Below are 27662 nucleotides of genomic sequence, written 5' to 3' on the forward strand. Positions count from 1 at the left end.
GCTTTATCAAACATTTAGAAGATGCATAAAAAATGTTTGTTTTACCTTAATGACATGTGATGCATCATATCTATTTGGCTGAACATTCAGCAACTGATCTCTGTGGGTTATCCATGAGTGTTTTAATACTTGTTCTGTGGTGTACCGCTGATGTGGGTCCATATGTAGCATATGGGAGAGTAAATCCTAAATTATAATGAAAAAAAAATATATATATACACATACACACATATGTGAAACTGTATAGCAGTAAAAGTTTTAGTAAAATGTATTATTTCATATTTTCTTAAAATATAAATCATCAGTAGCTTTGTGATCAGTTTTCATTGACCTATATACAGGAAAAACTAACCTATACTCTGCACAGATAACTGTCAGAATCTTCAAACAGATTTTTTGATATATGGTAAACCATCATTTATCATTTCTAAATCAGAGGACACCAAATCTGTGGAACTGGAATGTGGTTAGTGGGAGAGGAAGAAAATATAAAGTAGCAGGAGTTATCCTAGAATGTGTGAAATGGTCAAGAGGAGAAAAGAGCTATTGATCTTTGCTGGCAAGCTGGGCCCCAAAGTATAAAGGTATACTTTTATATAGAAATTTCTATAATTTTATATAATGTAGAAATGTACAACATAGAAGGGAGAACCCCATGTTGTTAACACACTCCCAATAATTGGGGGTTTATGTGTAAATTACTAAAGAAAGCAAAACATAAATTCAAGGCTAGCAGGTGATGGCTAGCACTCTTTAATGGTCAGAATATCCTAAGTTTCTCACAGAATAATTGTGAATATGCTTATTTATTTCTGTTATAAAAAGTTGTAAACGTACTACAACTTGATAGTTTACCTCTGTGTTAATAACAAGTTGTAAATGTATTATAACCTGATAGTAAAACACAATTTTAAATACAAACTATCTTTATCAAACATCTTTTAGGAAAAGGAGAAGTGAACTCTCCTTAACAAGCATCATATAAAATAGAAACAGTCATCCATAGCATAAGTAGTGAAACTAAAGATTCTAAGTAGTTACATCAGAATTTGAAGAATAATAAAAGTATGTAAGAGAGTAAAACAACAAATCAAAATCTATTGGAAAAAGAACAAATATGAAAAAAATGAATGGGAAAATAATTTAGAAAATAAAATAACAGTGAATTACTTCAATAAAACAGACCTAAATGATAGTCATAAAAATGATAAAAGTTCCATAGTCCAAGGACTTCTACCTCTGGCCAAAATAGAGTATCAGAGGTTGGATTCATCCACCTGTTTGAAACAATACCTCCTCCCAACACAAAAATAAACAAATTAATTAATAAGTTAATAAATTCATTAACAAAATACAACAAACAACAGTTTTCTAAAGATCAAATATTAGGCAACAAAAGAAAGCAATTCCCAACAGACTGGGAACAAATCAAACAAGCCCTATGATTGCCCAAACTTACCACCTTGAGAGTTTTCAGACTTTTGTGTAGGTAAAGGAAACTCAGACAGAGCCTGGCAGATTCTCTGAGTTGATGAGACAAAACTGAGAGTCAGGGGGGACCAAGGCAGATAGATTAGCATGATTGACTACTAGAGTGGTGAGAGGAGCAGAGAAAAGACTACAGAAACCTGTAGAGGTCTCCTCAAATAATCAGCAGATTACTGATAAACCTACAACTGTGAAAAGAACTATTTTAAAGGTTTAGAAGGAAATCAGAACTCATGGAGGATGTACATAAAAATACTGCCTGTTTTCACAAGCCAGGCTGGAAAATCTCACAATTCATGAAGTACCTGGAGTTAACCAGCCTGAGTACTGTGTATCTCTAAACATTGTTCTGATCCTGCCTAAAAATCTTATTTATTTATTTTTTAATGTTTATTTATTTTTGAAGAAGAGAGAGACAGAGGACGAGTGGGGGAGCGGCAGAGAAAGTGGGAGACACAGAATCTGAAGCAGGCTCCAGGCTCTGAGCTGTCAGCACAGCCCCGCGGGCTCAAACTCATGAACCATGAGATGATGACCTGAGTCGAAGTCAGTCACTTAACCAACTGAGCCACCCAGTTGTCCCTAAAAAAATCTTAAAAGGGAGAATCCAAAGCATCAGATTGTTTCACCTAACTTAATTGTGCCCCAGAATAAAGTTCAAGAATATGTATAAGAATACAAAAGTTTCCAGCACACAGTAAGGCAAAATTCACATTGTCTGGCTTCTTATAAAAAATCGTCAGGCATTACATTATATGTTAATGGCATAACATTATATGTTAAAAATAACATATAATAAGAAGAAACCAACCAATCAATCAAAAACGACCCAGAATTGATACGTATGTCAGAATTAGCAGATAAGGACGTTAAAATGGTCATTATAACTCCATTCCATATGTTAAAAATTAGAGACAGAGAAGATACAAAAAGCCACAAATAAAATTTCTAGAGATAAAAAACTAAAATTTGAGACAAAAAATAAAATGAATGGGAATAAAAGAAAATTTGATATGGAAGGTAAAAATATTGGGGAAGACACAACAATAGATGCCATCAAAAAGAAACACAGAGTGTAAAACAAGCAAAAGAACAGAGCATCTTGTGAGAAACAGCATCTGTGAGAAAACGTCAAGCAGTATAATACACAATTGCAACCGGTATCCCTGAAGTAAAGAAAAGGAAGGAAAAATATGTGAGGGAATAATATTTCCAAAATTATCAAATTTGGCAGAAACCATAAACCTACAGACCCAACAAGTTCAATGAAGTACAAATACAAGATATATATATATATATATATATATATATATATATATATATATCAAGGACATCAAACCAAATCTCAAAACCCAAGGCAGAGAGAATGTTAAAAGCAAATAGAGATTAAAAAAAGACATGTTACATATAGTGAAAAAATGATAAGAATAACAGAAGATTTCTTGTCAGAAAAAAATCGAATAACAAGACAATGTAACTCCTGAACAACCAATGAATCAAACAAAAAATCAAATGGTAATATAAACAAATAAAAATGGAAATAAACCATACCACAATTGCGGCACCTGGATGGTTCAGTTGGTTAAGCATACAACTCTTGATTTTGGCTCAGGTCATGATCTCACCATTCATGAGTTCGAGCCCTGCATTTGGCTCTGTGCTGACAATGCAGAGCCTGCTAGGGATTCTCTCTCTCTCCTTCTGTCCTGCTTGCACTCTCTCTGTCTTTCTCAAAATAAATAAATAAACTTTAAAAAACCACCAAAACTTTATGAGATGCAGCAAAAGCAGGTCTAAAAGGAAAGTTTATAAAAAAGAATGCTTACACTAAGAAAAAAGAAAGATCTCAAAAAAAAAAAGAAAAGAAAAATGAAAGATCTTTAATAACTCAACCTTATACCTCAAAGAACTAGAAAAAAAAGAAGAAGAAAAGAAAAGAAAAACAAAGCCCCAGAGCAGAAGGAAGGATATAATAAAGATCAAAGCAGAAATGCATGAAATAGGGACCAGAAAAACAGTAGAAAAGATCAAGAACTAAGAGCTGGCTTTTTGAAATTATAAATAAAATTGACAAACCGTTAGCCAGACCAATAAAAATAAAAAAGAAAACTCAAATAAATTAAATAAAAAAGGAAAGAAGGGACGTTACATATGATGCCACAGAAATAAAAAGGATCATGAGAATACTATGAAAATTTATATGCCAACAAACTGGAATATTTAAAGGAAACAGATAAATTCCTAGATACACATATCTTACCAAAACTGAATAATGAAGAAAAAGAAAGCCTGAAAATACCAATAATAATGTGTAAAGAGACTGAAGTAGTTAATAAAAAATCTTGTAACAGAGAAAATCTCAGATAGTTTCACTAGTGAATATATGAAATATTTGAAGAAAATTAATGCCTATCCTTCTAAAACTCTTACAAAAATTAAAGAAGAGGAATATTCTCAAACTCATTTCATGAAGGCTGTGTTGCCCCAGTATTAAACCTCTATAAAGATACTATAAGAAAAAAAAGGAAACAGGACAGTATCATTGATGAATATAGATGGAAAATTTCTCAACAAAATAGTAGGTAACTAAATTCAGCAGCACATTAAAAAGAAAATACACCATGATCGAGTGGGATTTATCCCTGGGTTGTAAGGGTGGTTGAATATTCACAAATCAATCAATGTGATACACCACATTAATAAAAGAAAGGATAAGAATGATATTATCATTTCAGTAGATGCGGAAAAAAAAACATTTGACAAAGTACAATATCTTTCATGATTAAAACCCTCAACAAAGTAGGGTTAGAAGGAACATACCTCAACATGATAAAGGCCATATATAAAAAACCCACAGCTAATATCATCCTCAATAGGGAGAAAAATGAAAATTGTTTCTCTACAGTGAGGAGCAAAACAGGGATATCCACTCTCACCACTATTATTTCTTTTTAATTTTTTTTATGTTTTTTATTTATTTTTGAGAGAGAGAGAGAGAGAGAGAGCACTAGTAGAGGGAGGACAGAGAGAAAGGGAGACAAAGAACCAGAAGACAGGCTCTAGGCTCTGAACTAGCTGCCAGCACAGAGCCCAATGCTGGCTTAAACACATGAATGTGAGATCATGACCTGAACTTAAGTCAGACGCTTAACCAACTGAGCCACCCAGGCACCCCTCATCAGTATCATTTAATATACTACTGGAAGTTCTAGCCACAGCAATCAGAAAACAAAATAAAAGGCATTCAAATAGTCAAGGAAAAAGTAAAACTTTCATTATGTGCATATGACATGATACTATATTGGGAAAACCGAAAAGACTCCAACAAAATCTTGCTAGAAGTGATACACAAATTCAGTAAAAGTGATGGATACAAAATCAATGTACAGAAATCTGTTGCATTTCTATATAGCAATAATGAAGCAGCAGAAAGAGAAATAAAAGAATCAATCCCATTTACAATTGCACCAAAACCCATAAGATACCTAGGAATCAACCTAATCAAAGAGGTAAAAAATCTGTACTCTGAATACTATAAAACACCTAGGAAAGAAATTGAAGATGAGACATAGAAATGGGAAAACGTCCCATGCTCATGGATTGGAAGAACAAATATTGTTAAAATGTCTGTATTACCCAAAGCAATCTACACATTGACTGTGATCCCTATCCAAACAGGACCAGCATTTTCATAGAACTGGAACAAACAATCCTAAAATTTTTATGGAACACAAAAGACCCTGAATAGTCAAAGCAATCTTGAAAACAAAACAATCAAAAAAAGCAAACCTGGAGGCATCATAATTCTGGACTTCAAAGCTATAGTGATCAGGACTATATGCTATAGGAACAAAAACAGACACATAAATCCATGGAACAGAATAGAAAACACAAAATTAAAACCTCAGGAAAAAACAGATGTTGGCGAGAATGCAGAGAAAGAGGAACACTTTTGCACTGCTGGTGGCAATGCAAATTGGTGTAGTCACTCTGGAAAACAGTATGGAGTTCCTCAAAAAATTAAAAATAGAACTACCTTATGACCCAGCAATTGCACTACTAGGTGTTTATCCAAAGAATATAAAATATTTGAAGGGCACATGCACCCCAATGTTTATATCAGCGCTATCAACAACAGCCAAATTATGGAAAGAGCCCAAATGTCCATTGACTGACAAATGGATAAAAAAAATGTAGTATATATATTTACAACACACATACACATACATACATACATACATACACACATATACAATGGAATAATACTCAGCCATCAAAAATAATGAAATCTTGCCATGTGCAACAACGTGGATGGAACTAGAGTGTATTATGCTCAGCAATATAAGTCAGTCAGAGAAAGAAAGTATCGTATGATTTCACTCATATGTGGAATTTAAGAAACAAAACAGGGCTCCTGGGTAGTTCAGTCAATTGAGCGTCTGATTTTGGCTCAGGTCATGATCTAATTTCTCGTGGGTTTGAGCCCTGCATTGGGTTCTGTGTGGACAGCTCAGAGCTTGGAGCTTGCTTCAGATTCTGTGTCTCTCTCTCTCTCAGCCCTTCCCCTGCTCACACTTAGTCTCTCTCTCAAAAATAAATAAATATTTTAAAAAGTTAAAAAAAAAACAAAATAGATGAATATACAGGAAGGGAAGAAAAAAGATAAAAACAGGGAGGCAAACCACAAGATTCTTAAATACAGAGAACAAACTGAGGGTTGCTAGAGGGGTATTGGGTTGGGGGTGCACTAAATGGGTGATGGGCATTAAGGTGGGCACTTGTTGGGATGAGCACTGGGTGTTATATGTAAGTGATGAATCAATAAATTCTATTCCTGAAATTAAAAATAATAATAAAATACTAAAATACATTATTTTTTTAAATGCTTATTTGTTTTTGAGAGAGAGATGGAGAGCGAGAGGTGGACGGGTAGAGAGGGAGGGAGATACAGAATCTAAAGCAGGCTCCAGGCTCTGAGCTGTCAGCACAAGGCCCTACACAGGGCCGAACCCATGAACTGTGAGATCATAACCTGAACTGAAGTCAGACACTTAACAAACTGAGCCACCCAGGCGCCTCTAAAATACATTCTTAATACACCTTATCAGGAAAGTGAAAAGACAACCCACAGAATGGGAGAAAATATTTTCAAATCCTACACCTAATAAGGGATTAATATTAAGAATATATAAAGAACTCCTACAACTCAACAACAAAAACAACCAAACAATCTGATTGAAAAATGGGCAAAAGACTTGACATTTCTCCAAAGAAGACACACAATTGTCTAGTCAACATAAAAAAGGGGCTTAGCATCATTAGTCATTAAAGAAATATTAATAAAAACGACCATGACACTCCACTTCACACCTAGTAGGATGGCTATAAGAAAAAATACAGAATATAGCAAGTTTGGTCAAGAATGTAGAAAAAATTGGAACATTTGATGTTATGGGTAGGAATGCAGTATGATGCAGCTGCTGTGGAAAACATTTTGGTATTTCTTCAAAAAGTTAAATATACCCATAATAACTGAAAACTGGTACTCTGATACTTGTATGCAATGTCCATTGTAGAATTATTCATAACAATTGAAAAGTGGAAATAACCCAACTGTACATCAATATATTTATGGATAAATAAAACGCAGCATGTCCATACAATGAAGTATTATTCATTCATAAAAAGGAATGAAGTTCTGATACATGCTACAACATGGATGAAACTGAAATAAGGCCCAACACAAAGGACAAATATGATTCCATTTATATGAGGCACTGAAAATATACAAATTCGCACAGTCAGAAAGTAAATTTGAGCTTACCAGAGAAGGGAGGAATAGGAGTCATTAATAGGTGTAGAGTTTGTATTTGGGGTGAGGAAAAAGTTTGGGAAATAGTGGTGATGGTTGCACAACACTATAAATGTAATTAATGCCATGGAAATGTACCCTTAAAAATAACTGAAATTGCAAACCTTATGTTATATATAAATAAGAAAATTGAATACTAAAAAAAATAAAAATTTGAGTACTTTAATAAAAATAAGAATACTAAAACATTAAAAAGAATGATCATATTAAATGGGAATGTAAAAGGATAGACATTTCAAAAGAGTTTGGTGGATTCTTAAAAAGTTAAATATAAAAAAAGTTAAATATATACCCAATCATTCCACTCCTGTGTGTTTATACAAAAATATGAAAGCTATACATTCATATAAGCAGGTGCACACACATACTGAGTGCAGCTTTAGTGGTAATATTTCTAAACTGCCAAAACCACAAATTTTCATTAACAGGTGAGTATATAAACAAAGTTTAGTGTATCAATACAATGGGATATTATTTGTGATATAAAGAAATAAACTATTGATACATTCCTAAAAGTTTGATGAATCTTAAAATAATTATGAGTGAAAGAGACCTAAAAAGGTTTATATACTGTATGATTCCATTTATAAACATTTCTAGAAAGTGGAAAATAATGTGTAGTGTCAGACAGCAGATCAGTGGTTGTCAGGGAATCAGGGGTGGAGATAGTGAGTTGGGAATGTGGAGCAGGAGGGAAATATTATAAAGGGACGTGAAGAAACTTGGGGTAATGGATATGTTGATTATCTTGATTTTTGTGATCATTTCATTGGTGTGTCAATTATATACTTGAAATACTGAACATTAAATTATATACTTGAAATACATGTGTTTTCTTGATCAGTTATACCTCAGTAAAGTTGTTAAAAACAATCAATGGTTTAGCCCCAAAATAATAGGCCCCTCTGTTCTTACCAAAGTATGTTTCAACATATATATTGAATATATATATATATATATATATATTCAACATATATATTAAATTTTCTAAAATTTAATAAGAAAAAAAACGCTTCTCTGCTCTTCATTAAACCTATCTCACCTTTTGCATTTTCCTGTGGATTCTCAGAGACTACTGAAAAGTACAGGTAGCGATGTTGAAAGAATGAAAAAAAATTTAGGAAATGGTCCTCTACAATACTGAAATATACACCTTAAATTTTACTCATGGGGGTCTTTGTTGCTAATAGGAAGGTCAAAGATAAACATATGATTGTCAGAGTGCTATATAGATTCTTAATGATATCAGCTAATACTTACACATACTACTTACTATGTGCCACACATATTAACCTTCATAATAGCCCTGAGGTAGAAACTGTGGCAGAAAGAGGTTAAGCATAATTCCCAAGGTAACATAAAGTAGGTGTAACATAGCTAGTAAGTAAGGAGATGCATCCAGACAGTACGCCAGAGCCTGGCTCATAACTATACTATCTCTCATTCTTCCTCATTAAAATCAATGTTGATGCCTGAACTTTATATAACTGTTGCTGCTTTCTCAATGTTTATAGCATTAAATAAATATTTGTGGAAAACATCAAAATCCCTATTTCAGAAAAAAATCATTTTTAATAATGAAGTGGAACAATACAATACTGTTTTATTTTATATTCATCAACAAAATTTAACTGACATTAAGGAGAGTTAAAGCTAGGTTGGCCATATAATTTGTTTATCCAAATCAGGTCACTTGAGAGTGAAAGGCATAAACCAAAACTATCCCAGGAAAACTGTCACATATGATCAGCCAAGTTAAAGCAAAAAAGATATAATTACCTCTGGGGTAAAAATCAGCTAACTTATATAGGACTAATGTAATTTTATAAATGTTTCACAGGTTCTTAAGCATACAAAATGGTCACTTTTAATTTATAAACAGACTGATTTGCATAACCAAAGTGGATTTCCCCGAAATGAAAATGAAAATATAGTAAATATGGCCATATCCTAAATGCTGATAAAATATTACAAGTATTTTTTCCTAGGAAATGTATGAACAGAATGCTGATTTGTTTATGCAATCAAATGGCTTTATAGCATAAGTATCAATATTTTCCTACTGTCTTTTAAGTAAATGGAAGTAGTTTTAATATGACATAATTTACCTTATTTCTTTTTAGCCTCCCTCAGAAATGAATGAGTAGCAAGATCTCCTTGACAGAATGACAAGCGGAGAAAAGATGACAAATGAAAGAGCAAAATCCACTGAATTTTCTTGATAGTTAAGAGGCAAATGAATTCAGCCACAGTTCACAATTGTATATGAATAATTTTCCACTTTTTCTAAGTGGATGTATAAGTGTTGACCAGTTTAAAAAATGATACTGAGCTATGGTAAGAATGATCACTTACACAATGAGTATTTAGTTAGATAGCCTAACAGGTAGAAAACCACTACTAATAAAAATGATTAATTTAATCCAACCTAGACTTCAAGTTTCTTATTTTTTTAATATACATTTTAAGTAAATGCCAGCAAAACTCCAAATTCTTTGAATGTACATGAATACAAGAGAATGGCAATTTTCCTATTCTTATTACAGTACTCAGATGGCAAATCATTAAAGTTTAGAAACTATTGATTAATAATTCATAAATATCTATTTCGGTTTTAATAATGTGACTGAGATAAACCATTTATTCCATTGGAGTTATTATTAATTATACTATAAGCATTTTAATTCAGTCATATATGTTACAATTTATACTTCCTCAGTATAAATAGTGAGTTCCATAAATACTTTTTTTAATGTTTATTTATTTTTGACAGAGAGAGAGAGAGAGACAGAGTATGAGCGGGGGACTGGCAGAGAGAGAGGGAGACACAGAATCTGAAGCAGGCTCCAGGCTCTGAGCTGCAAGCACAGAGCCAGATGCAGGGCTTCAAGTCATGGACAGTGAGATCATGACCTGAGCCAAAGTCGGATACTTAACCGACTGAGCCACGCAGGGGCCCCCATAAATACTTAAGGAACACTTACTGCCTTGATAACAGGTAACAAATAATAATCCCTACAGTAAGACTAAGAGTACAATTTTAATTACTGAATTTGCTACTGTATCTTTTTAGCTTTGATTAGACATTGTAGTCTTTTTCTAGTAAAATTTGGCACAAGGCTACAAAAGTTATGATACCAATAATCTGTTATCACACTTTGTATTTCTGTGGTTCTCTGTTGTATTGTTTTCTCTTCCATTTTTCATTTTGGTTTTTGAATCTTCTCACTTTTTTCCTTAGTGTGGTTAAAGTTTTGTCAGTTTTCTTTTCTTTTCTTTTTTTTTTCCTTTTATTTTCTTTCCTTTCCTTTCCTTTCCTTTCCTTTCCTTTCCTTTCCTTTCCTTTCCTTTTCTTTTTTTGGAAAAATTGGTCTTTACTTTCAATGTTATGTTATTGTGAATTCTGGGCTCTATTTTACTTTATTTGATTTTGGTCTCTATTTTACTTCTGATTTTTCTTTGTTATTTCTTTCTGCTACTAATTTTAGCAAAGTTTCTTCTTTTTCTAGTTCCTTGTGGTATAATGTTAAGTTGTTTATTGGACTTAAAATTTTTTTTCTCCAAGTTTTTATTTAAACTCCAGTTAGTTAACACACGGTGCATGTTAGTTTCAGGTGTAGAATTTAGTGATTCAGCATGTCCATACAATACCCAGTGCTCATTCCAAGTGCCCTCCTTAGTTCCCATCACCTATTTATCACAATCCTCCCACTCACCTCTCCTCTGGTAACCATCAGTTTGTTCTTTATAGTAAAGAAACTATTTCTTGGTTTGCCTCTCCCCCCCCACCCCATGTTTGTTTGTTTTGTTTCATAAATTCCATTTATGAGTGAAATCATATGGCATTTCTCTTTTGTAGACTCTTTATTTTGCTAAGCATAATACTCTATCTCCATCCATGTCATTTCAAATGGCAATTATATATATATATGTATATATATATATAGTAAATATATATACATATATAGTATATATATATAGTAAATATATATATATAGTAAATATATATATAGTAAATATATATACATATATATATTTATATAAGACTAATGTAATTTTGTAAATGTTTCATAGGTTCTTAAGCATACATACATACATACATACATACATTCATACCATGGCTTCTTTATCCATTCATCAGTCCATGGACATTTGGGAACTTTCAGTAATTTGTCTATTGTTGATAATGTTGCTATAAATATTGGGGTGTATGTATCCCTTCAAATAAATATTTTTTGTACTTGGGTAAATACTTAGTAGTGAAATTGCTGGATCCTAGCGTGGTTCTATTTTTAGCTTTTTGAGGCACTTCCATACTGTTTTCCACCATTGCTACACCAGTTTGCATTCCCATCAACAGTACAAGAGGGTTCCCCTTTATCCACGTCTTCACCAACCTGTTGTATCTTGTATTGTTGATTTTAGCCATTCTGACTGGTGTAAGATGATATCTTATTGTAGTTTTTATTCGTATTTCCTTGATGTTCAGTGATGTTGAGCACCTTTTCATGTGTCTTGTTGGTCATTTGTATGTCTTCTTTGGAAAAATGTCTATTCATGTCTTCTGCCTATTTTTCACTTGGATTATTAGTTTTTGGGGTGTTGAGTTGTATAAGTTCTTTATATATTTTGGATACTCTTTATCAGATATGTCATTTGAAAATATTTTCTTCCATTCCATAGGATGCCTTTTAGTTTTGTTGATTGTTTCCTTCACTGTACAGAAGGTTTTTATTTTGATCAAGTCCCCAAAGTTTATTTTTGCTTTCATTTCCCTTGCCTCAGGAGACACATCTAGTAAGAAGCTGCTAAGGCTGATGTCAAAGAGGTGACTGCCTCAGTTCTCCTCTAGGATTTTTATGGTTTCCTGTCTCACATTTAGGACTTTCATCCATTTTGAATTTATTTTTGTGTGTGGTGTAAGAAAGTGGCCCAGTAACATTATTCTGCATGTTGCTGTACAGTTTTCCCAACACAATTTGTTGAAGTGACTGCCCTTTTTTACACTAGATATTCTTTCCTGCTTTGTTGAAGATTAATTGACCATAGAGTTGTGGGCTCATTTCTGGGTTTTCTATTCTGTTGTATTGATCTATGTGTCTATTTTCATGCCAGTACTATACTGTCCTGATTACTACAACTTTGTAATAAAACTTGATGTTTGGAATTGTGATTCCTCCAGCTTTGCATGACTTTTTCAAGACTGCTTTGGCTATTTGGGGTCTTTTGTGGCTCCATACAAATTTTAGAGCTGTGTTTTCTAGCTCTGTGAAAAATTCTGGTGGTATTTTGATAGGAAATGTATTCAATGTGTAAATTGCTTTGGGTAGTATAGACATTTTAATAATATTTATTCTTCTAATCCTTAAGAATTAAATGTTTTTTTCAATTATTTGTGTCCTCTTTCTTTCATTAGTGTTTTATAGTTTTCACAGTACAGATCTTTCACCTATTGGTTAGGTTTATTCCTATTATGGGTTTTGGTGCAATTGTAAATGGCACTGATTCCTTGAATCTAATTCTGCTGCTTCATTATTGATATATAGATATGCAACAGTTTTCTGTACATTGATATTGTATCCTGTGACTTTAATGAATTTGTGTATCAGTTCTAGTAATTTTTGGTGGAGTCTTTTTGTTTTCTATATAGAGTATCATGTCATCTGTAAATAGTGAATGTTTGATTTCTTCCCTGCTGATTTGGATGTCATGTATTTCTTGTTGTCTGATTTCTGTGGCTAGGATGTCCAGTAGTATATTAAATAACAGTGGTGAGGGTGGACATCCTTGTCTTGTTCCTAATTGTAGAGGAACACATTTCAGTTTTTCCCAATTGAGGATGATATTAGCTGTGGGTCTTTCATGTATGGTCTTAATCATGTTGAGGTACGTTCCCTCTAACCCTATTTGTTGAGGGTTTTAATCATGAATGGATGTTATGCTTTGCAAAATGTACTTTGTCAAATGCATTTTCTGCATCTATTGAAAGGATCATATGGTTTTTATCCTTTCTTTTATTAATGTGGTATCTCACATTGATTTTCCAATATTGAACCCCACTTGCAACCCAGGAATAAATCCCATTTGATTGTGGGGAATGATTCTTTTAATGTACTGTTGGGATTCAATTTGCTCGTATTTTATTGAGAATTTCTGTATCTATGTTCATCACAGATTTTAGCCTGTAGTTCTCTTTTTTAGTGAAGTGTTTATCTGTTTTTGGTATCAGGATAATGCTGATCTCATAGAATGAATTTGGAAATATTCCTTCCGTTACTAATTTTTGGGTAAGTTTGAGAAGAATAGGTATTACCTCTTCCTTAAATGTTTGGTAGAATTTACCTGTGATGCCACCTTACCCTGGATTTTGTTTGTTGGGAGATTTTTTATTATTGATGAAATTTCTTTGCTGTTTGTAAGTCTGTTCAAGTTTTCTATTTCTTTCCGTTTCAGTTTTGGTAGATTTTATGTTTCTAGGTATTTATCCATGTCTTCCAGGTTGTCCAATTTGTTGGCATGATTTTTCATATTTTACTTATAATTATATGTCTGTGGTGTCCATTATTATTTATCCTCTCTCATCTGTGATTTTTTTATAAGTCTGGCTAGGGGGTTATCAATTTTATTAACTTTTTCAAAAAAACACAGCTCCTAGCTTCATTGATCTATTCTATTGTTTTGGTTTTTAGTTTCTATATCATTTATTTCTGCACTAATTTTTATTCTTTCCCTTCTTCTGCTGGCTTAAGGCTTGGTTTGTTTTTCTTTTTTCAGATCCTTTAGGTATAAGGTTGTTTATTTTATATTTTTCTTGCATTTTGAAATAAGCTGTATTATTATATACTTCCCTCTTATGACGGCTTTTGCTGCACCTGAAATGTTTTAGACTGTTGTGTTTTCATTTTTATTTGTTTCCATGTATTTTTTATTTCTTAATTTCCTGGTTGACCCATTCATTGTTCAGTAGCATGTTTTTTAACCTTCATGTGTTTGTGGTCTTTCTGAATATTTTCTCATGGTTGACTTCAAGGTTCATAGCATTGTGGTCAGAAAATATGCATGCTATGATCTCAATCTTTTTGTATTTGCTGAGGCCTGATTTGTGACCTTACAGTATGTGATGTATTCTGGAGAATGTTCTATGTTCACTTGAGAAGGTGTATTCTGCTGCTTTAGGGTGGAATGTTCTGAATGTATCTGTTAAGTCCATCTCATCCAGTGTATCATTCAAAGCCATTGTTTCCTTGCTGATTTTCTGCTTACATGATCTGTTTGTTGATGTATGTGTACTGTTAAAGTCCGCTACATTTATTGTATATTATCAATGAGTTCCTTTATGTTTATTATTAATTGTTTTATATGTTTGAGTGCTTCATGTTAGGGGCATAGATACTTAAAACAGATTTTCTGGTTGGATAGTTCCTTTTATTAGTATATCGTGCCCTTCTTCATCTCTGTTACAGTCTTTGGTTTAAACTCTAATTTGGTCATCATCAGGGAAATACACATCAAAACCATAATGAGTTACCACTTCAAACCTGTCAGAATGACTAAAACTAACAACACAAGAAACAACAAGTGTCAGCGAGCATGCAGAAAAGGAGCAACCTCCACACTGTTTTGCAGAGTGGCTGCAGCAGTTTGCATTCCCACTAACAGTGCAAGAAGGTTCCCGTTTCTCCAAATCCTCTCCAGCATCCATAGTCTCCTTATTTGTTCATTTTAGCCACTCTGGCATGAGGTGATATCTGAATGTGGCTTTGATTTGTTTTTCCCTGATGAGGAGCAACATTCAGCATCTTTCCATGTGCCTGTTGGCCATCTGGATGTCTTCTTTAGAGAAGTGTCTATTCATGTTTTCGGCCCATTTCTTCACTGGGTTATTTGTTGTTCGGGTGTGGATTTTGGTGAACTCTTTATAGATTTTGGATACTAGCCCTTTGTCCGATATGTCATTTGCAAATATCTTTTCGCATTCCATCGGTTGCCTTTTAGTTTTGTTTGATTGTTTCCTTTGCAGTGCACAAGCTTTATATCTTGATGAGGTCCCAATAGTTGATTTTTGGTTCTGTTTTGTTTCTCTTGCCTCCAGAGGTGATATACTGTCCAGTTCCTGGTGCTTCAGGGAGTGTCTCTGGTGTGTGGTGGATGCACTCTACTGCTGTGTTTTAGCTGCTCTATCCTTCAAACTAGTCATCTACAGAAGTTCTCTTTGCCTGGAGTGCACGATGTTTGGTCTTGGGCACAGTTGAACTTTTTTTTTCTTTTTTCTTTTTTTTAATTTGTTTTAATGTTTATTTATTTTTGAGACAGAGAGAGACAGAGCATGAACGGAGGAGGGTGAGAGAGAGAGGGAGACACAGAATCTGAAGCAGGCTCCAGGCTCTGAGCTGCCAGCACAGAGCCCGATGCAGGACTAGAACTCACGGACCGTGAGATCATGACCTGAGCCGAAGTCAGACGCTTAACCGACTGAGCCACCCAGGAGCCCTGAACTTTTTTTTTCTTAAAACAAGCATTTATAAGATAAATTTTACTCTAACATCTTCTTTTGCTGCATCCCACAGGTTTTGGAATATTGTGTTTTCTTTTTCTTTTGTTATGAGACATATTTTGAGGTGCCAATTGAATTCTTATTTGGCCCATTGTTTGTGCAATAGTGTGTTGTTTAATATTTAGATGTTAATATTTAATAATTACATTGCATATTTTCCAGCTTTGTTTGATTGCTGATGTTTAGTTTTGTACCACTGTGGTAAGAGTATATACTTGGTATGATTTTGTTTTTTTTAAATTTGTAATATTTGTTATGTCTATTTTTATGTGATTTACGTAGGATTCTTCTGTGTGTACTTGAAGAAAATATGTGTTCTATTTTTCTTAGATGTGATGTTAAAGATATATATATAGATAGATAGATAGATAGATATAGATACAGATATAGATATAGATATAGATATATAAAACCATGTATTATTAAGTATGCTTCCAGTAAAAAAATGTTGAAAAATAGCTTTAACTGAGGTTACTCATTTAAAGTACAACATATCAGAGGCAAAGTCAGTGCGGGGATGGGTGAAACAGGTGAAGGTGATTAAGAGTATACTAATCATGATTACAGCTGTAATCATCAAGACAGTATGGTACTGGTGCAAGAACAGACACTCAGATCAATGGAACAGAATAGAGAACCCAGAAATGGACTCACAAATGCATGGCCAACTAATCTTTGACAAAGCAGGAAAGAATATCCAATGGAATAAAGAAAGTCTCTTCAGCAAGTGGTGCTGGGAAAACTGGACAGCGGCAGGCAGAAAAATGCACCTGCACCACTTTCTTACACCATACACAAAAATAAACTCAAAATGGATGAAAGAAAGACCTAAATGTAAGACAGGAAGCCATCAAAATCCTTGAGGAGAAAGCAGGAAAAAAAAAAAACCTCTCTGATCTTGGCTGCAGCAACTTCTTACTCAACACGTCTCCGGAGGCAAGGGAAACAAAAACAATAATGAAGTACTGGGACCTCATGAAGATAAAAACCTTCTGTACAGTGAAGGAAACACTCAGCAAAACTAAAAGGCAACCCATGTAATGGGAGAAGATATTTGCAAGTGACATATCAGATAAGAGGTTAGTATCCAAAATCTATAAAGAACTTATCAAACAATACCCCAAAAACAAATAATCCAATGAAGAAATGGGCAAAAGACATGAATAGACACTTCTGCAAAGAAGACATCCAGATGGCCAACTGACACATGAAAAAATGCTCAAATCACTCACCATCAGGGAAATACAAATCAAAACCACAATGAGGTAACCACCTCATACCTGTCAGAATAACTAAAATTAACAATTCTGGCCACAAGAGATTTTGGTGAAGATGTGGAGAAAGAGGATCTCTTTTGCACTGCTGGTGGGAATGCAAACTGGTGCAGCCACTCTGGAAAACAGTATGGACGTTCCTCAAATAATTAAAAATAGAACTACACTACAACCCAACAATTGCACTGCTAGGTATTTATCCAAGGGACACAGGTATGCTGTTTGAAAAGGCATGTGCACCCCGATATTTATAGCAGCACTATCAACAATAGCGAAAGTATGGAAAGAGTCCAAATGTCCATCGATGGATGAATGGATAAAGAAACGTGGTATATATATATACAATGGAGTATCACTCCTCAATCAAAAAGAATTAAATCTTGCCATTTGGAACTACATGGATGGAACTGGAGGGTATTATGTTAAGTGAAATTAGTCAGAGAAAGACAAATATATGCCTTCACTCATATGAGGGCTTTAAGATACAAAACAGATGAACATAAGGGGAGGGAAGCAAAAATAGTATAACAATAGGGAGGGAGACAAAAACATAAGAGACTCTTATATATCAAGAACAAACAGAGGGTTACTGGAGGTGTAGTGGGAAGGGGGATGGGCTAAATGGGTAAGAGGCATTAAGGAATCTACTTCTGAAGTCATTGTTACACTATATGCTAACTTAGATGTAAATTTAAAAAATAAATTAAATTAAAAAATTTCCCAAAATTGGAACAAAACAAAACAAAAGAAAACAAAATAAAAAGCACTGTACCACTCTATACTCACATCAACATCAAATTCCATGAACAGGCTTGATGGCAGAAACATCATAACCAACCCTATTACTCTTTTAAACTATCTGATAGTATTTTTTGTGAAAATAAACATCTTGCTGTTCAAAACAAAACAAAACAAAAAGACTATACTAATGATGAGCACTGAGTGATGATGTAGAGAATTGCTGAATCACTATAACGTACATCTGAAACTAATATAACACTGTACTGTTAATTATGATGGAATAAAACTTAAAAAAAACTTAATAAATAAATAAATATGCTTGGGAAAATATATAAAGTAAAATAAAATAAAATAAAATAAAATCTATGGTAGTAGAATTTTTAGAAGGATTTCAATATGTTGTTTAAGTATAAAACTGTTCTCCAATATAGATTATGTAAAGGTTAATAAGTTCATAGGCCATCTGGGTGGCTCAGTAATTTGAGTGTCCAACTTGGGCTCAGGTCATGATCTCAGTTTGTGAGTTTGAGCCCCATATCAGGCTGTGTGGTGACACTTCAGAGCCTGGAGCCTGCTTCGGATTCTTTGTGTCCCTCTCTCTCTGCCCCTCCCCTGCTCTCACTCTCTCTCTCTCTCTCTCTCTCTCAAAAATAAATGAATACATTTTTTAAAAAATTTAAAAATTAAAAAAAAGGTTAATAAGTTCAGTACACTTGATTTTTATATTCTATAAAAGAAGTGGATGAACAATTATTCTTTTGCTTTTTCATTAAAGATTTATAGACCTCTTTCTCTTCCACTCTATTCACATAAGCAAGTTAATAAAGCCTTTCTTTCTCTAAAATGTCTTCCCTAAAATGTAGTAGACTAAAAAGAGTACTGGACTAAAAATCAGCTCTGCCACTTTTTGTGTGTGACCATGGGCAAGATAAAGTGTATACACCTTGGTTTATCTAACTACAAAATGAGAAACCAGGTTCCTTCCAGCTCTATAAATCTCTGACTTGTAAAGACATAAAAAACCTCTTCTATTAAGAGAAACTTCAAGCCAAAATTAAAAGGAAATATGTATGTAAATCCTGGTAATTTACAGCAAATTTATAGTCATTCACAATTAGACAATATTTATCTTTATTTAATGGACAGGAACATCTTATTGTGCAAATTAATAAGGCAAGGTATACCTGAAGAAAAAATTAAATAGTTTATGAAAATGTATTCGATTAAGTATTTTTTGTGCTAAGTATGTTAGGAAATGTAAAAAATGAGCATGACATTTAAATGCTCTCTGAATGGAAAGAATAAAAATGTATACAAATACAAATATACATAAATACATTAATGCTCTAATAAGGTACATTCAATATCATAATGGGAGCACAATAGAGGAAAGGTATAAGTTGTTCTTTTTACAGGAGGCAAGGGAAAAGGTCATAAATAATTGTCCCATAAGAACTTCTACTGGTCAATTCTTTGTTGGCTAAGGGTATATGCACTTGAAATACGTAACACTTTATTTACTTAAAATATTCTAAAATTTAGATAGAACAGCCTTCTAATTAATCCAGTATTATTGTGTTTATACACAGTGAAACCATAAAATTTTCATTACTCTCCTGCCTCTTCTATTTTTGCTGTGTTTACCAGATACTTCTTCTTGTCTTCCCTGTTTTACAAAAGGGAAGCAGTAGCATCAGTGTTCTCAAAGCCTGTGGTTTGGAGATGAGAATTTAGCTGAAAGTATTGTAGCAATAAAACACACAAAAATAACATGATTTCCACTATCACCCCTCACCTCTACCGCCATTTAACCGAATGAACAAAGTTTATGAACTCTGCATTGACAGGAAGCAAACAGAATCATCATCTTAAAAGGGAAAAGTAGCTTATAAGAAACTGCAATTAAGTAAAACAACTCTCAAGAAGTGATAGAAAATGCCACAATTCTCATAACTAAGGGACACTAGCCTAAAGAGTTATGGGCAACTGAACAATAGTTTATCTTCATTACTAATTTAACACAAAAAAAATCAAACTGTTAAAATGTACAGAAGATAGTTTTTTAGAAGGTTCATATACTTCTTTTGCTCAACATTTGCCATCATTTTCAGAAAGTTTAAAAGATAGAACTAAAGTCACTTGATCCATGAAAAGGGAAATAATTAAAGACCATGTGGAATAATTAAAAAATAGCCCCCAATATCTTTTCCTATATTAATTACTCCAGAATATCACACTAAAAAGAGGAGGTGAAAATAAAACTAAACTTTAATATATATTATTTCTTAAGTACTAGACAGACTCAAACATAAAACACATGGAACATGGAAAACTGACTACTAAGCATAATTGTCATATAAATATCTATTTCAGGAGGGACTTGGCGGAAGATGGCGGCCTAAGAGGATGCTGGGCTCACCGCATCCTGGTGATCACTTAGATTCCACCCACATCTGTATAAATAACCAAGAAAACCGCTAGAAGACTAGCAGAATGGACTCTCTGGAGCCAACCGTAGACAAGAGGCCCACAGAAGAGGGTAGGAAGGGCAGAGAGGTGGTGCATGCTACACTCACTGGTGGGAGGGGGCCAGGGCAGTGGAGGGGCAGCCTGCCCGGCAAGGCAGAGCCCACGAGTCTGGCTTGCAAAAGTGGAGGGGCTGGACGGAGTGTGTTCTGGCAGCCAGCGGGACTTAACATCTGGAATGCTATAAGTCACCAGCTCTGCTCCCAGAGCTGGAGGGCTAAAGGACAACAGGAGAGAGAGTTACTGAGCCGCAGAAGACGAACTCAGCTTGGCGGGGAACAAAGGCGGTCACCAGCGCCATCTCCCTCGCCCATCCCCCAGCCAAAATCCCAAAGGGAACCAGTTCCCATCACCGAACTTGCTTGCACTGCGCAAACACCCAAAACTGTGCTTCTGTGGATGCATCCCTCCGACGGTCTACCTCCCTCCCAGTGCCACAGGGCCCCTCCTGAAGTGGACAACCAAAGGCAAAATGAGCTGAGTCTGCCCCTTCTGCCCCTGTGCACCCTGCAGATCCACCCCAGCTAATACGGCAGATCCCATAGAAGCAGCACCACAAGCCTGGAAGTGTGCAAGTAGCCCAGACAGGGGCCACACCGCTCCACAGTGAGTCCTGCCTCTGGGAGAGGGGAAGATAAGATGCACACCAGTCTAACTGTGGCTACAGTGGTGGACTGGTGGCAGACATCAGGTCTGACTGCAGCCCCTCCCACCAACACAAGTTACTCCAGACAGCACAGAGGAAGAGGCCTGCAGTTCTGCACAACTCCAGGGACTATCCAAAATGACGAAATGGAAGAATTCATCTCAAAGAAACTCCAGGAAGTAGCGATAGCTAACAAACTGATCAAAAACGATTTAAGCAATGTAACAGAAAATGAATTTAAATTAATAGTCAAAATATATCGCTGAGCTTGAAAAAAGCATACAGGACAGCAGAGAATCTATTACTACAGAGATCAAGGGACAAAGAAACAGTCAGGAGGAGCTAAAAAATGCTATAAATGAGCTGCAAAATAAAACATAGGTGACCACAGCTTGGGTTGAAGAGGCAGAGGAGAGAATAGGGGAAATAGAAGATAAAATTATGGAAAAAGAGGAAGTGAGAAAGAGAGAGATTAAAAAAAACAGGAGTATGAGGGGAGAATTAGAAAACTAAGTGATGCAATGAAACGCAATAATATGAGCATGCTTGGGATTCCAGAGGAGAAAGAGAGAGAGAAAGGTGCTGAAGGTGTACTTGAAGAAATCATAGCTGATAACTTCCCTGATCTGGGGAAGGAAAAAAAAAGCATTGATATCCAAGAGGCACAGAGAACTCCCTTCAGACATAACTTGAATAGATTTTCTGCATGACATATCATAGTGAAACTGGCAAAATACAAGGATGAAGAGAAAATGCTGAAAGCACCTAGGGATAAACATGCTCTAACATACAAAGGGAGACCGATTAGACTAGTGATGGATCTCTCTACTGAAACTTGGCAGGCCAGAAAGGAATGGCAGGAAATCTTCAATGTGATGAACAGAAAAAAATATGCAGTCGAGAATCCTCTACCCAGCAAATCTGCCATTTAGAATAGAAGGAGAGATAAAGGTCTTCCCAAACAAACAAACAAACAAAACTGAAGGAATTCATCACCACTAAACCAGCACTACAAGAGATCCTAAGGGGGATCCTGTGAGATAAAGTACTAGAGACATCACTACAAGCATGAAACATACAGACATCACAATGACTCTAAACCCATATCTTTCTGTAATAACACTGAATGTAAATGGACTAAATGCTCCAACCAAAAGACATAGGGTATCAGAATAGATTAAAAAAAAACAAGACCCATCTATTTGCCATCTACAAGAGACTCATTTTAGATCTGAGGACACCTCCAGATTGAAAGTGAGGGGAAGGAGAACTATCTATCATGCTACTGGAATCAAAAGAAAGCTGGAGTAGCCATACTTATATCAGACAAACTAGACTTTAAAGGCTGGAACAAGAGATGAAGAAGGGCATTATATAATATTTACAGGGTCTATCCATCAGGAAGAGCTAGCAATTATAAATGTCTATGCACCGGATATGGGAGCCCCCAAATATAGAAAACAATTAATCACAAACATAAGCAACCTTATTGATAAGAATGTGGTCATTGCAGGGGACTTTAACACCCCACTTACAGAAATGGATAGATCATCTAGACACACGGTCAATAAAGAAACAAGGTCCCTGAATGATACATTGGATCAGATGGACTTGACAGATATATTTAGAACTCTGCATCCCAAAGCAACAGAATATACTTTCTTCTCGAGTGCACATGGAAGGTTCTCCAAGATACATCACATACTGGGTCACAAAACAGCCCTTCATAAGTATACAAGAATTGAGATCATACCATGCATACTTTCAGACCACAATGCTATGAAGCTTGAAATCAACCACGGAAAAAGTCTGGAAAACCTCGAAAAGCATGGAGGTTAAAGAACACCCTACTAAAGAATGAATAGGTCAACCATACAATTAGAGAAAAATTTTAAAAAATATATGGGAACAAATGAAAATGTACAGACAACAATCCAAATGCCTTGGGATGCAGCAAAGGCAGTCCTGAGAGGAAAATACATTGCAATCCAGGCCTATCTCAAGAAACAAGAAAAATCCCAAATATAAAATCTAACAGCACACCTAAAAGAAATAGAGCAGAACAGCAAATAACCCCAAACCCAGCAGAAGAAGAGAAATAATAAAGATCAGAGCAGAAATAAACAATATGGAATCTAAAAAAACTGTAGAGCAGATCAACGAAACCAAGAGTTGTTTTTTTGAAAAAATAGACAAAATTGATAAACCTCTAGCCAGGCTTCTCAAAAAGAAAAGTGAGATGATCCAAATAGATAAAATCATGAATGAAAATGGAATTATTACAACCAATCCCTCAGAAATACAAGCAATTATCAGGGAATACTATGAAAAATTATATGCCAACAAACTGGACAACCTGGAAGAAATGGACAAATTCTTAAACACCCACACACTTCCAAAGCTCAATCAGGAGGAAATAGAAAGCTTGAATAGACCCATAACCAGCAAAGAAATTGAATCACTTATCAAAAATCTCCCAGCAAATAAGAGCCCAGGACCAGATGGCTTCCCTGGGCAATTCTACCAGACATTTAAAGAAAAGATAATACCTATCCTTCCCAAGCTATTCCAAAAAAATGGAAAGGGAAGGAAAACTTCCAGACTCATTCTATGAAGCCAGCATTCCTTTGATTCCTAAACCAGACAGAAACCCAGTAAAAAAAGAGAACTACAGGCCAATATCCCTCATCAATATGGATGCCAAAATTCTCAATACGATACTAGCAAATTGAATTCAACAGCATATAAAAAGAATTATTCACCATGGTCAAGTGGGATTCATTCTTGGGATGCAGGGCTGGTTTAACATTTGCAAATCAATTAATGTGATACATCACATTAATAAAAGAAAAGATAAGAACCATATGATCCTGTCAAACGATGCAGAAGAACCATTTGACAAAATTCAGCATCCTTTCTTAATAAAAACCCTCCAGAAAATCGGGACGGAAGGAACATACTTAAACATCATCAAAGCCATTTATGAAAAGCCCACAGCTAATATCATCCTCAATGGGGAAAAACTGAGAGATTTCCCCCTGAGATTAAGAACACGACAGGGATGTCCACTGTCATCGTGTTGTTTAACATAGTGTTGGAAGTACTAGCATCAGCAATCAGACAACAAAAGGAAATCAAAGGCATCAAAATTGGCAAAGATGAAGTCAAGCTTTCGCTTTTTGCAGATGACATGGTACTATACATGGAAAATCCGATAGACTCCACTAAAAGTCTGCTAGAACTGATACATGAATTCAGCAAAGCCACAGGATACAAAATCAATGTACAGAAATCAGTTGCATTCTTATACACTAACAATGAAGCAACAGAAAGACAAATAAAGAAACTGATCCCATTCACAATTGCACCAAGAAGCATAAAATACCTAGGAATAAACCTAACCAAAGATGTAAAAGATCTGTATGCTGAAAACTATAGAAAGCTTATGAAGGAAATTGAAGAAGATATAAAGAAATGGAAAGACATTCCCTGCTCATGGATTGGAAGAATAAATATTGTTAAAATGTTAATACTTCCCAAGGCTATCTACACATTCAATGCAATCCCAATCAAAATTGCACCATCATTCTTCTCGAAGCTAGAACAAGCAATACTAAAATTTGTATGCAAGCACAAAAGGCCCCGAATAGCAAAAATAATTTTGAAGAAGACCAAAGCAGGAGGCATCACAATCCCAGACTTTAGCCTCTACTACAAAGCTGTAATCATCAAGACAGCATGGTATTGGCACAAAACTGACAAACAGACCAATGGAATAGAATAGAAACCCCATAACTAGACCCACAAACATATGGTCAAGCCATCTTTGACAAAGCAGGAAAGAACATCCAATGGAAAAAAGACAGTCTCTTTAACAAATGGTGCTGGGAAAACTGGACAGAAACATGCAGAAGGATGAAACTAGACCACTTTCTTACACCATTCACAAAAACCAACTCAAAATGGATAAAGGACCTGAATGTGAGACAGGAAGCCATCAAAACCCTAGAGGAGAAAGCAGGAAAAAACCTCTCTGACCTCAGTCGCAACAATTTCTTACTTGACACATCCCCAAAGGAAAGGGAAAGAAAAGCAAAAATGAACTATTGGGACCTCATGAAGATGTAAAGCTTCTGCACAGGAAAGGAAACAATCAACAAAACTAAAAGGCAACCAATGGAATGGTAAAATATATTTGCAAATGACATATCGGACAAAGGGCTAGTATCCAAAATCTATAAAGAACTCACCAAACTCCACACCCGAACAACAAATAACCCAGTGAAGAAATGGGCAGAAAACATGAATAGACACTTCTCTACAGAAGACATCCAGATGGCCAACAGGCACATGAAAAGATGTTGAATGTCACTCCTCATCAGTGAAAAACAAATCAAAACCACACTCAGATATCACCTCACAACAGTCAGAGTGGCTTAAATGAACAAATAAGGAGACTATGAATGCTGGAGATGATTTGGAGAAACAAGAACCCTCTTGCACTGTTGGTGGGAATGCAAACTGGGGCAGCCGCTGTGCAAAACAATGTGGAGGTTCCTCAAAAAACTAAAAAGAGATCTACCCTATGACCTAGCAATAGGACTGCTAGGAATTTACCCAAGGGATACAGGAGTGATGATGCATAGTGGCACTTGTACCCCAATGTTTATGGCAGCACTCTCAACAATAGCCAAATTATGGAAAGAGCCTAAAAGTCCATCAACTGATGAATGGATAAAGAAATTGTGGTTTATATACACAACGTAATACTACGTGGCAATGTGAAAGAATGAAATATGGCCTTTTGTAGCAACGTGGATATAACTGGAGAGTGTCATGCTAAGTGCAATAAGTCATACAGAGAAAAACAGATACCGTATGTTTTCACTCTTATGTGGATCCTGAGAAAGTTAACAATAGTCCATGGGGGAGGGGAAGAAAAAAAAAGAGGTTAGAGAGGGAGAGAGCCAAAGCATAAGATACTCTTAAAACCTGAGGGTTGATGGAGGGTGGGAGGGTGTGGAGGGTGGGTAATGGGTATTGAGGAGGGCAGCTTTTGGGATGAGCACTGGGTGTTGTATGGAAACCAATTTGACAATAAATTTCATATCAAAAAAATAAAAAGGATAAAATTAAAATAAATAAAATAAATAAAAAATAAATTATCTATTTCAGCATTACTTTCACAGTTGGCAGTTATTTTTTAAAAGAAATGCAGGAATATCATATGTATAGCTCTAAACATTGGAATTCTTCCTTGGAAAACTGCATTTTGTGACACACAAACTGGCTGACTAGAAAATACATATATTTAATTAATAATACTAGTAGTTTCAATCACTTTGTATGTAGAAATATAACAAATTATTAAAAAAAACTGCAACGAAATGGGATTTTGGAGTCAGAAGGAATTTTGGAGAATCTAGTTCCTAAATTTTACAGATGAGAAAACTGAGGCAGTTCTTTATTAGATCCAAAATTAGTACTCTGTTTTCCTAGCTTCTGATCAGTTTTTTTTTTTTTCTACTACACCACACAGTACACTTGTGTTATGGCTGAGACCCAAACTCAATCCCTTCCCTGTTTTTCTAATGTTTGAAAGGTCATTGCAATCAAATCCCTGATTTATTTACTCTATAATAATTAGGATATGAGATTTATTTCAAAATATACCCTGCAGGTTAGCTAATGTTAAGACAATTAGATTTTATCATTAGCAGATATTAAATATAAGCAATTCCTTTGGAATTAAATTGTTTTCTATTTCATATCGCAGCTTAAAAGCTTCAGGGCCCTATAAGCCAGATGCAGAAAACCTTTGTAGTTTTGTTTTAAAACTCAAAAATTTTAAAGTAAAAATGTTAAGAATTCATAGTCAGGGTTTGATCAATGTTTTTTCCTAAATTAAATAAGGCCAATTACACTGAAACTATACTGTCTACTATGACAGCCACTAGCTACATGTGGCTATTAAACCTTTTAAATTGTACGTAGTCCAACTTGAGACTATAGCATAATGTATGAACTTGTTACATTACTATGCTGTACATTTAAAACTAATGTAATATTTTGTGTCAAATATGCTAAAATTAAAAAAACAATAATGAGAAAAAATAAAAAAATAAAAAGAAATGTGGGTAGTCCAAATTTATATGGCCTCTAAGTATAAAGTACATAACCAGATTTTGAAGTTTTAATATAAAAAAAGAATGTAAAATATATTACCAATTTTTATATTGATTACATGTAGAAATGATATATTTTAGATATACCAGGTTAAATAAAATATATTATTAAAATTAATTTCACCAGTTTCTTTTTGTTTCTTATGTGACTACTAGAAATTTTTAAATTACATATGTGGCTTTCATTATATTTCTCTTGGATAGCTCTGCATCATCAATAAATATCTAGGTGTTACTGATAAACAGTTCATATATTATCAAGGAATATATAATATATTATAAAAACATTATAAAACTGCTTGCATTATCATGAGTCAATGTCTGTGCTAAAGAAGAAAAGATGTGTAAAAATATACCAAATGCAGAAATCAGCTCT

At 34.6% G+C, this 27662-nt stretch overlaps 1 protein-coding gene across 1 annotated transcript in view; it reads right to left on the reverse strand.

The window, feature by feature from the left end:
• RPS6KA6 (ribosomal protein S6 kinase A6) overlaps nucleotides 1-27662 on the reverse strand; it is a 225582-nt gene that overhangs the window by 4816 nt on the left and 193104 nt on the right. The window contains exon 21 of the mRNA XM_007087880.3: nucleotides 46-186. Within this exon, the coding sequence (XP_007087942.2) occupies nucleotides 46-186 (141 nt within the window). The remainder of the gene's footprint in view (nucleotides 1-45; nucleotides 187-27662) is intronic.

The sequence above is a fragment of the Panthera tigris genome, chromosome X, assembly GCF_018350195.1.
Source record: "Panthera tigris isolate Pti1 chromosome X, P.tigris_Pti1_mat1.1, whole genome shotgun sequence".
Lineage (NCBI taxonomy): Eukaryota > Metazoa > Chordata > Mammalia > Carnivora > Felidae > Panthera > Panthera tigris.